At 47.7% G+C, this 13,964-nt stretch overlaps 1 protein-coding gene across 4 annotated transcripts in view; it reads right to left on the reverse strand.

The window, feature by feature from the left end:
* ZC3H4 (zinc finger CCCH-type containing 4) overlaps window positions 1–2,610 on the reverse strand; it is a 40,454-nt gene extending 37,844 nt beyond the window's left edge. Inside the window, exons 1-2 of one of the 4 annotated variants that reach the window (XM_012761513.2) lie at window positions 2,171–2,311; window positions 941–1,002 (exon numbers count right to left, since the gene is read on the reverse strand). In XM_012761513.2, the coding sequence (XP_012616967.1) occupies window positions 941–978 (38 nt within the window). In that variant the 5' untranslated portion in view covers window positions 979–1,002; window positions 2,171–2,311. Of the gene's footprint in view, window positions 1–940; window positions 1,174–2,170; window positions 2,312–2,449 lie in introns of those variants that run through there. The other 3 variants (XM_012761509.2, XM_012761516.3, XM_012761512.3) reach the window with 3 other exon arrangements.
* Between the last annotated feature and the right edge of the window lie 11,354 nt (window positions 2,611–13,964).

Consider the following 13,964-nt stretch of genomic DNA (forward strand, 5'->3'; position numbering starts at 1 on the left):
GCATAGGGGGTTGGGGACTGAAGGAGGTGTTCTCTCCAACATGACTGGGCGTGTAACACGTTTGCATCAACTTTTCACAGTCAGGCATGTGCTTTCGAACAAAGGAGCAGTGGAGACAGGCAGAGATTGGGGCTTGACACAGTTTACAGATTTCGTGCTTAAACAGTACTTTACAAATGACTTGCTCAATTTTAACGTCCATCACCATAAGAGACATTGTAGTAAAATAAGAAAATTGAATCTACTTGAACCACAATCTTTTTGGGGGAAGGGAGGCCATTAACTTGAATACAAGTATCATAAATCAAATTCAGTAAGCTTGTCTCCTACAAATGGACTTGAAGTATCCACTTTCTTCAAAGATGAAGGCTGGAGACAAAGTAATGGACTGAAATGGGAAGCTGGATGCCAAGGATTTGAAAACATGGGCTTTTTACAGATTGTTTTTTGTCATGTTACAGTAACACTTTTTTTGGAGAAAACTGTGTACGTTAAATTTTAAAAACTTAACATTGAAAGGATGTGCAAGTCTAAAAGGGCTCAACAGGGTTAGAATCCTGATTTGAACATATAAATTCACTCTCTCAAGCATCACTTTGGTCTAAAGGCGAGGAAGGCAGGCAGGAAAGGGACAAAAAGAGGGAGATAATTGAATTACTCAATAAAAGAGGCTACTTACCATCCCAACCCATTGTAAGACATACACTTCTGACATAAGAGAACTCCTTAGAGGTCGAATAAAGCGTGTAAGCACCTTTGAGTAATGCACCTGCCCCCGAGAGGGGGCCCGGAAGCCCAACGTGGGCTTAGCAAACAGACCTTTGCTAATCTGTTTATTTCCTTGAAGTGGAGTCGGGCTGCGATGGGCTGCGATTCCCAGGATGATACATTTAATTAGAACAAAACAGAAAAACAAAAAAAAAAATTTGTAAAAGCTCACCAAACTGCTGCACTTGTGTCTCTGAATGTGGGTGGCATTTCTTTTAAAAGGCAAAGTATGGTCTGTGAAGGAGAAAGGGAAAAGGGGAGGTGGGAGTAGGGAGAAGGGGCCATGGAGCCTGGCGAGGAAGCCCTGACTGGGATCGCCATCCAGAAGAGGGTCCTCAGCGGCTCCCCAGCCCAGGCTGGGACCGGGCAGCCATCTGTCCAGCGCGTTCTCTTCCCCTCCCCACCCCCACCCCCTCCAAGACTCACTTCCCTGCTGGCTGAAACCCACCTTCCATTTCCAAACCCAGACACCTCTTCCCCTGCCCCACCAGGAAACGGCGGGCGAACCCTGCACCCTAACTCCTTCTGCTCCAGCAGGGGAAACAGGGCTTCAAACCTCGCCCTGAAATGCGCGGGCCTGGCCCCATTATCACCCGCCAGAGAAGGGCGTGGGGGGAGCCCATTTCGCACTTAACAAAAGGGAAAGGGGGCGCTCCCCTTCACCCCCTGCCAAACACAAGGAAATCTCCTTTTCTCTCCTGTAAGGCATGGCGCCCCATTTTACCCCAAAAGAGGGGGGTACCCCCAGGAGTAAAGCGGGACCGGGACCAACTTCCTCTCCCTTCCAAGGCGAAGAAACCAAACCTTACTCCCGCAAAAAAGGCTGAGAACCCCCCCACGTCACCTACCTATGAAAAGCGAAAGGACCCCTTCCCTTTAAAGGGTAACACAGAGAAGGGTCTTCTCCCCAAAAAGAGGCCGAAGTTTTCCTCAAAAGGGCTGCAGATGCATCCCCCCACCATTCTACCCTCTAAGGAATCGCTAGAAAACACCTCCCGCCAAAAAAAAAGAAGTGCAACAGAGCACCCACCCTAAGGACCCCACCATTAAAAGGATGGAGAAAGGACTGAACCCCCACTTCCACTTTCTGCCTCCTAAGAAAGCTAAAGTATCTACCCAAGTAGGGCAAGGTGTGCCTCCCCCAGGAGAAAGGATACTGCTGGGGGCTAGGAGACCCCCGAACTCCAAACCCCTAAGAGCGGGGCTGCTGCTCGAGATGCCCCAAAAAGGGTCCGGGAGCCCCTCCCCCATCCCCTTCCCCGAAGCCAGGCGACGGGCAAGCAGGCCCATGGCTGCCAGCTTCGGGCGCAGGGGCAGCCAGGACCCCCGTGGGTCTCCGCAACCACCCCCCGGCGCCCCCTCCCCAGGGCGGGCGCGGGGGGTCCGAGGGGCGCCTCCTCACCTTCCCCTCAGCATGGCGCCCAAAAAAGACAGAGCGAGAGCGAGGGAGAGCGGGCGAGCGCCGCGAGGGGGGGGAAACGCATGAGGCCGGGAGAGAAAGCAAGCGAGAAAGAGCGAGCGAGAGAGCGATCCAGAGACACCCACCGACCCCGCCCTTCCTCCTCCTCCTCCTCCTCCTCCTCCGCCGCCGCCGCCCGGCCCAACATGGCGGCCGCCCCCCTTCCTCCTCCTCCTCTTCCTCCCCCCGGGGACGCTGCCCCGGCCCTGCCGGGGGCCTGACCTGTCGTCAGGGAGCGGGAGGCGGTGGTGGAGGAGGTGCGGGGTGGCCGGGCGTGCGTCGGGGGAACACGGAGGAGGCGAAGGCGTTGATGGCGGCGGCGGTGATGGCGGCGGCGGCGACTCTGATGGCGGCGGCGGGGGGGTCCCGGGCGCGGCCTCCATGGTTCCTTTGGGGGGGAGGGGATGTTAATGCACGAAAAAGGACTGCTTGGGCGTGGCGGGGGGGGGCACACTTCAGCTCAGAGGGCTCCTGATGGGAATTGGGTATATATTTTTTCGGTTTCGGAATCACCTCTGCGCCGACCTCCGCGTAGGCCGCGCGGCCTAGGCCTCGGCGGGCCGCTTGCCGCCTGCTTTCCGCAGCCCGCCCCTGTGGTCACTCGCTCACTGGCACGGGGCCCTCATCGGGGCGAGAGCCCCCACACGCACCCCCGCGGGCCCGGGGGCGGCAGACCCGGGAGACACGGACACTGGTGGGTGGTTGGGTGTAATTAGCGCGGGCCGCGCGCAATGGAGCAAGCGAAGGGGAAGGGGAAAAGGGGACAGCGAGCGAGAGCGGTTAAAAAAAAAAAAAAGGATTTTAGGGAAAGAGGGAACGGGCCGCGGAGACAGGCAGACTGTCAGTCTGCCCGTTCTAGGTGCCCCGGCTGTCCGGCCCCGCCGCAGTCAGGAATTCACACAAAATGGCGGCGCGGCCCGGACGAGCCCGGAGGCTGAGGCGGGAGGAAGGGTGAGGTGGGAGGGGGCACTAGGAGGCGGAGGCGGAGGCCGCGTCACGTGGGGGAGAGGGCCGGAGATCGCTAGGCCGAAGGTCGGCGGAAAGAGCCGAAGGGAGAGGGCGAAGCCGAAGACAGGCGGAAATAGCCGAACAGAGCTGAGCGGGAGATGGGAGGAAGCTGGGAGAGCCGGAAAGAGCCGAAAGCGATGACAGGGGTGGGGCTAAAGAAAGAATGAGGATCCCAGGGGAGCCGGAAATAAGCTAAACCGATGGGGACTGGGGCAGAACCAGGAACTGAGATGATCCGGAAAGAACCGGAGGCTGTGTCGGGGGTGGGTGGCAGGAGGCGGAAATAGCCGAAAGAAACGGAGCAGGGGTAATGGGATTAATAGAGAACGAGCTGAACGGGTGAGGCTGGAGAGGCGATTAATTAAGAGAGTAAACGACACTGAGGAATTCGCCCGAGTGCAAGAGGGAAGAACTGAAAATCGCTAGTTTGAAGGAAGGCAGGAAAAGCCGATATATTTAGGTGGGAAAATGGGAGGGAAGGAATTGGGGCTACGAAGAGGAAAAAAAAATAACCGGAAGCTGGAGGCCAGGTACCAGGAGTCGGAGGTTTCCGGAGAAGAGGCTAGGAAGCCAGCCGGCCTGGAGATAACGTCAGTAGACAACTCGGCCGGTGACGTCACCCCAGGATGCGGGCGGGGCGGGGCTTGTGGAGCCTTCTGGGGAACTTACGAACCTGGGGCATGGCACGTGGAAGACTTCTCTAGCCCTCGGCGCGGGAGCATAGACTTGGTTCAGAAGCCATGCACACACAAAATCTCTTGACCTTCACGGCCATCCTAAGGGGAGCTGATAGTCCCATTTTATAGATGCGCACTTAAGCTTGGTGTTTAAGTAATTGGCTCAAGGTCATAGGATTATCCCTAAAGAGCGCGGAAAGATTTTTGATCAGAGTTTACATTCTACGGCCTCGTTTAAATTTGTTCAGGACTTGTATCCAAGGATCTTCCTTTTTTTTTTTTTTTTTTGAGACAGAGTCTCACTCTGTTGCCCAGGCTAGAGTGAGTGCCCTGGCGTCAGTCTAGCTCACAGCAACCTCAAACTCCTGGGCTCAAGCAATCCTCCTGCCTCAGCCTCCCGAGTAGCTGGGACTACAGGCATGCGCCACCATGCCCGGCTAATTTTTTGTACATATATATATATATTAGTTGGTCAATTAATTTCTTTATAGTAGAGACGGGGTCTCGCTCTTGCTCAGGCAGGTTTCGAACTCCTGCCCATCCACCCGTCTCTACCTCCCAGAGTGCCAGGATTACAGGCGTGAGCCCCGGCCCCAAGGATATTCCTTTAACCCTTTTATTAACTCTGTACAGAGCCAGTCCCTGTGATGAACATGGGAACAGTTTCTATCCTTTTGGAGCTTAATAACCAAGGATGCCCCAGAGAAGAGAAACTGGGATATAAAGGAGAAAGAAGGAGGGAATCAGTGAAGACTCTTGAGATTGTTATTTCCGCCAGAACAAGAAAGAGAAGGTTCCAGGCAGAGGAAGTAACTTATTTCAGATCAGATCCTGACAAGTCAAAGACTCCTTAGTTTCTAGGAAGAGAGAAAACTCATGTGGCAAGAGTGGTAAGTCTGGAGACGAGATGACTTCCTGGTATGTTGATGCTATTATAAAAGAAAAAAATGGGCCGGGCGCGGTGGCTCACGCCTGTAATCCTAGCACTCTGGGAGGCCGAGGCGGGCGGATTGCTCAAGGTCAGGAGTTCGAAACCAGCCTGAGCAAGAGCAAGACCTTGTCTCTACTATAAATAAAAAAGAAATTAATTGGCCAACTAATATACATAGAAAAAATTAGCCGGGCATAGTGGCGCATGCCTGTAGTCCCAGCTACTCTGGAGGCTGAGGCAGGAGGATCGCTTGAGCCCAGTAGTTTGAGGTTGCTGTGAGCTAGGCTGACGCCACGGCACTCACTCTAGCCTGGGCAACAAAGTGAGACTCTGTCTCAAAAAAAAAAAAAAAAAGAAAGAAAAAAAAATGTCCCAGACCTGATCTGGGGCACAAACTTTTTGGGGCTGTAATTTACAACCTCCTTCAGGGAGGAAATTAGCATCCGTGACAAAATGCTTGATAAAATCTCCAAAGAGCACTTTTCCCACTAATGATGAACTGCTTAAAATAATTTTTTTTTTACCCAGGCTCGGTGGCTCATGCCTGTAATCCTAGCACTTTGGGAGGCCGAGGCGGGCGGATTGCTCAAGGTCAGGAGTTCGAAACCAGCCTGAGCAAGAGTGAGACCCCGTCTCTACCAAAAATAGAAAGAAATTAATTGACCAACTAAAAAATATATATACAAAAAAAAATTAGCCGGGCATGGTGGCGCATGCCTGTAGTCCCAGCTACTCGGGAGGCTGAGGCAGCAGGATCGCTTGAGCCCAGGAGTTTGAGGTTGCTGTGAGCTAGGCTGACGCCACGGCACTCACTCTAGCCTGGGCAACAAAGTGAGACTCTGTCTCAAAAAAATAATAATAATTTTTTTTTTAGACAGAGTCCATTGCCAGGGCTAGAGTGCAATGACAGTGTCATAACTCACTACAATTAAATTTTGATGGAACAAACTTGTTCTGGGAAACTAGTGGCCCACCCAGTTGACAGTGGGCTGACTGCCAGCTAAGAGTCTTCTGACTTTTAACTAGATTATCTTTTCTTTCTGGATCCAGTCTCTAATCCAGTGATTAGATAATGATTCTCTTCTCCTATAAAATGTCCCTACAAGAGTGAATCTTTTATTTTTTTTTTTTTTTCTTTTTTTAGTACCTAGTATGCAGCTATGGAGTGAATCTTTTAATTGGCCTATAAGGGACTTTTTTCCTTGGATTCATGATTGTAATAAAATGTTAACACATGTTCATAATTAAGTTGTCCAAAAAAAATTTTTTTTGAGACAGCCTCACTCTGTCACCCAGGCTGGAGTGCCGTAGTGTTATGATAGCTCACTGCAGCCTCAAACTCCTGGCCTACAGCAGTCCTCCTGTCCCAGCCTCCTGAGTAGCTGGGACTACAGCCTCAGCCCGCTAATAGAGATGCGGTCTCACTCTTGCTCAAGCTGGTCTCATAACTCCTGGCCTCAAGTGATCCTCCCACTTAGGCCTCCCAGAGTGCTATGGTTACAGGCAGAGCCACTTCACCAGGCTGCACACGTGTTTTTATAGTTTGTTGAATGAATTGCTGTGTGCAACCTTGTACCTTATCAAGAAAAAAAAAAAGCCAGAAAATCTCCAAAGATCACTTTTCCCATTGATGGTGATCTGCTAATGACAGGTCACCCAAGATCACCAGTAATGAAAATGGACACACACCACATATTAAATTATGTATTAAATTATTAATAATTAAATTATGCTGCATTATGTGTGGTAGGCATTTGCTTTTTTTTTTTTTTTTTTTGAGACAGAGTCTCGCTTTGTTGTCCAGGTTAGAGTGAGTGCCGTGGCGTCAGCCTAGCTCACAGCAACCTCAAACTCCTGGGCTCAAGCAATCCTTCTGCCTCAGCCTCCCGAGTAGCTGGGACTACAGGCATGCGCCGCCATGCCTGGCTAATTTTATATATATATATCAGTTGGTCAATTAATTTCTTTCTATTTATAGTAGAGACAGGGTCTCGCTCTTGCTCAGGCTGGTCTTGAACTCCTGACCTTGAGCAATTCACCCACCTCGCCTCCCAGACTGCTAGGATTACAGGCGTGAGCCACCGCGCCCAGCCTAATTTTTCTATTTTTAGTGGAGACAGGGTCTCGCTCTTGCTCAGGCTGGTCTTGAACTCCTAAGCTCAAGTGATTCTCCCGCCTCGGCCTCCCAGAGTACTAGGATTACAGGCTTGAGGCACCGTGCCGGCTCACATTCACTCTTACAGCTACGGATTTGAGCATAGATTTATGTTTCCACTCGTTTGCAATCACTGAGAAGGACATACAGGCCTTAACAATGCTCTAGTCATAACCATTCTCTGGCCTGTTTCCTACAATGACCAATGCCCTGGACCTGGAGTCCCCAATTCTATACTGGTCACAGGAAGCTTCCTTTGGAGGGAACAGTGTGACTCTCCACCCTGAATTTTGGACCTCATGGATTCTAGTTATGGGCAAAGCCTCTGATGGAAAGCATAGCCCACATCTCAGAGGACTGTGCTTTCTAGCTCTGGTCCCCAGCTGGTGACATCTCTGAAGTTTCAACAGGCTGAGCCACAATTCTAGAGGCCCATCTGCTTTTAAGTAAAGGGGAACATGAAAAGACCAAAGAGCCTATAATCCTAGCTCTCTGGGAGGCTGAGGCAGACGGATTGCTCAAGGTCAGGAGTTCGAAACCAGCCTGAGCAAGAGACCCCATCTCTACTATAAATAGACAGAAATTAATTGGCCAACTAATATATATAGAAAAAATTAGCAGGGCATGGTGGCGCGTGCCTGTAGTCCCAGCTACTCGGGAGGCTGAGGCAGGAGGATCCCTTCAGCCCAGGAGTTTGAGGTTGCTGTGAGCTAGGCTGACGCCACGGCACTCACTCTAGCCTGGGCAACAAAGCGAGACTCTGTCTAAAAAAAAAGAAAAGAAAAGACCAAAGAATCCCATCAGGCAGGAATATTGCTTCATACTTGGTCAGTGTCACAGTGGAACGCTGTGTAATACCCTCTTCTAAGCCCTGCTGCAATTCTAGCTGTTACTTCATCTGACCCACTATTTAACTGTTAATTAGGGACTAGACCCAGTAAAGTTAGATGATAATTTGTGGAAGATTCTCAAATTTCAAATGACTTTTGCCTGGCAGAACAGACAACCTGTCCTGAAAGACATTCACCCATTTGTATCCAATTTTCCAACCCTTCCATTGGCTATATGGGGAAAGAAAAAACAAAACAATTTTCCAACCTAATTCCAGCACCCTTTTTTCTACTGTCTCTACATATCCATTGCTCATATCTTCCTTTGCACCAGCTTTATTATTCTTCTGGTTCCTTCATTAGTGAAGTCAATAAAATCTTTGGCATGTGCCCATCATGTTTTTATGTGAGAGTTGTGGTTTTTTTTTTAATTTTGTATTTTTAATAATTATAGATACATAATAGCTGGAGAGTCATGTTTTTTGTTTTTGAAACAGAGCCTCACTTTGTTGTCCAGGCTAGAGTGAGTGCCGACTATGCCCAGTCGAGAGTCATGTTTTCAACTTAAAACAATCCCTGGCCAGTCGCGGTGGCTCACGCCTGTAATCCTAGCACTCTGAGAGGCTGAAGCCAGTGGATTGCTCAAGGTCAGGAGTTCAAAACCAGCTTTAGCAAGAGCGAGACCCATCTCTACTATAAATAGAAAGAAATTAATTGGCCAACTAATACATATAGAAAAAATTAGCCGGGCATGGTGGCGCATGCCTGTAGTCACAGCTACTCAGGAGGCTGAGGCAGGAGGATCGCTTGAGCCCAGAAGATTGAGGTTGCTGTGAGCTAGGCTGATGCCAGGGCACTCACAAGATGCTGGAAAAAGAACAAAAAGAAAAATAATGGCCCGGCGTGGTGGCTCACGCCTGTAATCCTAGCACTCTAGGAGGCTTAGGCCAGCGGATTGCTCAAGGTCAGGAGTTCAAAACCAGCCTGAGCAAGAGCGATACCCTGTCTCTACTATAAATAGAAAGAAATTAATTGGCCAACTAATATATCTAGAAAAAATTAGCCAGGCATGGTGGCACATGCCTGTAGTCCCAGCTACTTGGGAGGCTGAGGCAGAAGGATTCCTTGAGTCCAGGAGATTGAGGTTGCTGTGAGCTAGGCTGATGGCACGGCACTCACTCTAGCCTGGGCAACAAAGCGAGACTGTCTCAAAAAAAAAAAAAAGAAAGAAAGAAAGAAAAATAATTTAAAAATCCGTATTTTTATTTTATTACTTTTTATTGAAGAATAACATACATACCGAAAAACATATAACCACAGGTATACAGCTCAATACACTTACACAAAGTGAACACATTATGTAATCATCAGCTAAATCAAGAAACAGAAACTTAAAAGCCACCCAGAGACCCCTCCTGTCCCCATCTAGTCACTACCTCCTCTGAGGGTAATTACCATTCTGACCTGTAACCACATAGGTTAATTTTCCCTTAATTTCCCCAAATTTCCTCATACAAATGGAATGTACCATATGTACTCTTTTGTATCTGGCTTCTTTCATTCAACACTATTTTCTCATTTTCATTTCTGTGCAGTATTCCACAGTGTGACTAAACTAGGTATGAATGATCATGTGGAACAACTGGAACTCTCCTACATGGCTGATGGGACTATAAATAATCACTTTAGAAAACAGCTTGGCAGGCTGGGAGCGGTGGCTCACGCCTGTAATCCTAGCACTCTAGGAGGCCGAGGTGGGCAGATTGCTCGAGGTCAGGAGTTCGAAACCAGCCTGAGCAAGAGCGAGACCCCGTCTCTACTATAAATAGAAAGAAATTAATTGGCCAACTAATATATAGAGAAAAAATTAGCCAGGCATGGTGGTGCATGCCTATAGTCCCAGCTACTTGGGAGGCTGAGGCAGGAGGATCATTTGAGCTCAGGAGTTTGAGGTTGCTGTGAGCTAGGCTGACGCCACGGCACTCACTCTAGCCTGGGCAACAAAGCGAGTCTCTGTTTCAAAAAAGGAAAAGAAAAGAAAAGAAAACAGCTTGCAGACATCTACTACAACAGAACACATGCCTACACTGTTATTCAATGATTTCACCCAAAAATATATACCTGATGATGCACAGCAAAGGGGATGAGTAAGAATGTTCATAGCAGCATTGTTAGAAATAGTCCCTAAGTGGGAAGTACCATAATGTCCATTGATAGAAGAACAGCTGAGTGCATTGGAGCGTATTCACCATTGTTTATTTGCCACACACATTTTGAGACTCCCTGGATCTGCTGGGTTATAAGACCCAAATGGCAGAGTCATTTTGCATTGCATTCTGGACCCAGGAGAGAACTTCCTCTTCCACTGGGCCCCACTAGCCTTACAGCTTTCTTTGCCAATGAGTAAGAGCAAGTCTTCCAACTATAATACAAGTTGCTTCCAACATTCCAAGAGGGCTTTTTCTTGTTGTGTGGGTGGCGGTGCAAGTTTCAGCAACTTGTCCTTTATTTTGGAAAACACAAAATTCCAAATATAATCTTATCCTTGACTCCCAAAACATCTCTGAGCTAGCAGGTCCCTGTACTTTTTGAGATTTAACTTCCTCAAATGTCCATAAGTGTGACCAAGGCTTCCACAGTTCTTGTTTCTTCTTGTACTAGGCACATTATTATTCTAATAAATGACTCTGTTTGACTCTTTTTTTTTTTTGAGAAACAGTCTTACTGTGTCCCTGGGCTAGAGTGCGTGTCATGGCATCAGCCTAGCTCACAGTAACTTCAAATGCCTGGGCTCAAGTGATCCTCCTGCCTCAGCCTCTCCAGTAGCTGGGACTGCAGGCATGCACCACCATGCCCGGCTAATTTTTTCTATTTTTAGTTGCCTGGCTAATTTCTTTTTTTCTTTTTTTTTTTCGATCCGAACACACATGGATGCCTGGCTAATTTCTTTCAATTTTTTTTTTAGTAGAGAGGGGGTCTCCCTCCTGCTGAGACTGCTCTCAAATCCCTAACATCAAGTGGTCCTCACACTTCAGCCTCCCAGAGCGCTAGGATTACAGGCATAAGCAACCACGTCCAGCCTCAAGGCTAGGTTTTTTACACTGTGGATGAGAAAGTCTTTGCAGAGAAAATTCTCCACAGTGTGTAAGAAACTCCAGCATTTGGCACTAACCTCTGGAGACACTTGGGGAAGAACGGAAGTTGGCCAAAGAGAGGCATTATATTGTGTCTGACCCCACTGACTGCCAACCCATAGCTATTTCCCCCTTATTCCTTGCTAATCCTACCCTGGATTTATTCGGAAGGTGGAAGGTATTAATACTAGGGCAGGCTAGGAAAATAATCATTGGTCTACTTAGTTCTCAAGGGATAATGTCGCCCCCTAGAGGACATTTTGTAAATTATTGAGGGAAATTGATTTCGTTGTCAACTAGTTCTCAAAAGGAACAGTATTGCTTCCTTGGTTGGGGGCATTTTGCAAATTTACTTTTTTCTTTTCTTTTTTGTTTTTTGAGACAGAGTCTCACTTTGTTGCCCAGGCTAGAGTGAGTGCCCTGGCATCTGAGCTCACAGCAATCTCAATCTCCTGGGCTTAAGTGCTCCTATTGCCTCAGGCTCGGGAGTAGCTGGGACTACAGGCATGCCCCACCATGTCCGGCTAATTTTTGTATATATATTTTTAGTTGGTCAATTCATTTATTTCTATTTTTGGTAGAGACAGGGTCTCACTCAGGCTGGTTTCCAACTCCTGACCTTGAGTGATTTGCCCTTCCCGGCCTCCTAGAGTGCTAGGATTACAGGCGTGAGCCACCACCACGCCCGGCCTGCAAATTTACTTTTTTTGGTTATCACAACCATAAGGGGTTTGTTATGGCACTAGAGGGCAGGGACCAGAGATGCTGAGATGTCCTGCAATATAATATTCATAAAGATCACCTAACGAACCAAGTTAATGATAATTCTTTTTTTTTTTACCTACATGAACCTACATGAAGATAGTTCTTAAATTATTAAATAATAGAAAGAACTATTTAAAGTAAATTATATTAAGCTCTAACACTGAACTGTCACAATTGTTTTGGAATTGTGTGCATAGAAAAGTCATGCTAGGACTGGGCATGGTGGCTCACGCCTATAATCCTAGCACTCTGAGAGGCCGGGGTGGGTGAATCCTTTGAGGTCAGGAGTTCTAGAATAGCCTGAGCAAGAGCAAGACCCTGTCTTTACTACAAATAGAAAGAAATTAATTTGCCAACTAAACATATATATATATATATATATATATATATATATATATATATATATATAATTAGCCGTGCATGGTGGTACATGCCTGTAGTCCCAGCTACTCGGGAGGCTGAGGCAGGAGGATCGCTTGAGCCCAGGAGATTGAGGTTGCTGTGAGCTAGGCTGATGCCATAGTACTCACTCTAGCCTGGACAACAAAGTGAGACTCTGTCTCAAAAAAAAAAAATTACTACATGCTATGGATCATCAGGATCACTTTCAAAGTTGATATATTAACTAATAAATCATTTAATACTAAGGACCCATTTTAATTCTTCAAATTAACTTGATTCTCTTTTCTTTTTACTACCTATGTACATTTCGCTTTAATAATATAGCGCAACTAAACAGAAGTGTTTATTTCTAGAGGCTTATCCACAAGATACTTGATAGATATAGCCCTCTGCTGCTGGGTCATTCCATGACTTCTAAACGTTTTTCCCTGCACAAAGAGGTTATTTGATCTTATCTTGTAACTGACATTTTCCCCTGAGGTTGGGAAGCAGCATACTAAAGTGCAGGAACCTCAGAGTCAGAAGTTTAAAATGAGAGTTTAAAAAATACCACTTTCTTTTTTATGAGACAGAGTCTCGCTATGTCCCCCAGGCTAGAGTGCTGTAGTACCAGTCTAGCTCACAGCAACTTCAAACTCCTAGGCTCAAAGGATCTTCCTGCCTCAGCCTCCCCAGTATCTGGGACTACAGATATATGCCACCATGCCTGGCTAATTTTTTCTATTCTTTTTAGTTGCCCAGCTAATTTCTCTCTATTTTTAGTAGCAATGGGGGACTTCCTCTTGCTCTTACTGAGGCTGGTCTTGAACTTCTGAGCTCAAATGATTCTCCTGCCTTGGCCTCTCAGAGTGCTAGGATCACAGGCGTGAGCCACCGTGCCTGGCCCAGAACATACTAGTTTTTTAAATCTCCATTTATCACTCTACTCCCATAAGCTCCTGCTCTGACCAGCAGCCGAGGTCTACAAAAGGACTTAAAAAGGTTAATTAGGCTGGGCGCAGTGGCTCACGCCTGTAATCCTAGCACTCTGGGAGGCCAAGGCGGGCGGATTGCTCGAGGTCAGGAGTTCGAAACCAGCCTGAGCAAGAGCGAGACCCCGTCTCTACTATAAATAGGAAGAAATTAATTGGCCAAGTAATACATACAGAAAAAATTAGCCAGGCATGGTGGCACATGCCTGTAGTCCCAGCTACTCGGGAGGCTGAGGCAGGAGGATTGCTTGAGCCCAGGAGATTGAGGTTGCTATGAGCTAGGCTGACGCCACGGCACTCACTCTAGCCAGGGCAACAGAGTGAGACTCTGTCTCAAAAAAAAAAAAAAAAAAGGTTAATTAAATGTTGTATGGGGAGCCAGGTGTAGTGGCGAGTGCCTAGAGTCCCAGCCATACTGATGTGAGTGGATCGCTTGAGCCAGGAATTCAAGTCTACTATGTTAGGAGACCCTATCTCTAAAAAAAAGAAAAATTTTTTTAAGTAGTACAGAGCCATGAGAGATACCAGACCTCAACCTGATATCTAAGTACGTGTGGTCCTGACAGGCAGTAAGGAATGGAGACTGGAATGGAGCAATACATGAAACTTCTGTGGTTCTCCACCATGGCTGCGTTTTAGAATCATCTGGGGAGCATTTTGTAAAAATCCGAATGTCTCAGCTTCATCCCAGACCAATTAATCAGAGTCTCTGAAGGAGGGGGCTGGGCACTGGAGTTGCTGAAAAGCTCCCAAGGTGACCCTAATGTACAGGTGGGACTGAGAGCCCCTGCCATGGTTAATGGTGAGCAATCGCCTGGGTGGAGGTAATTATGTAATCCTCAAACCCAGGGGCCTGAACTACTG

Source organism: Microcebus murinus, chromosome 16 (assembly GCF_040939455.1).
Source record: "Microcebus murinus isolate Inina chromosome 16, M.murinus_Inina_mat1.0, whole genome shotgun sequence".
Lineage (NCBI taxonomy): Eukaryota > Metazoa > Chordata > Mammalia > Primates > Cheirogaleidae > Microcebus > Microcebus murinus.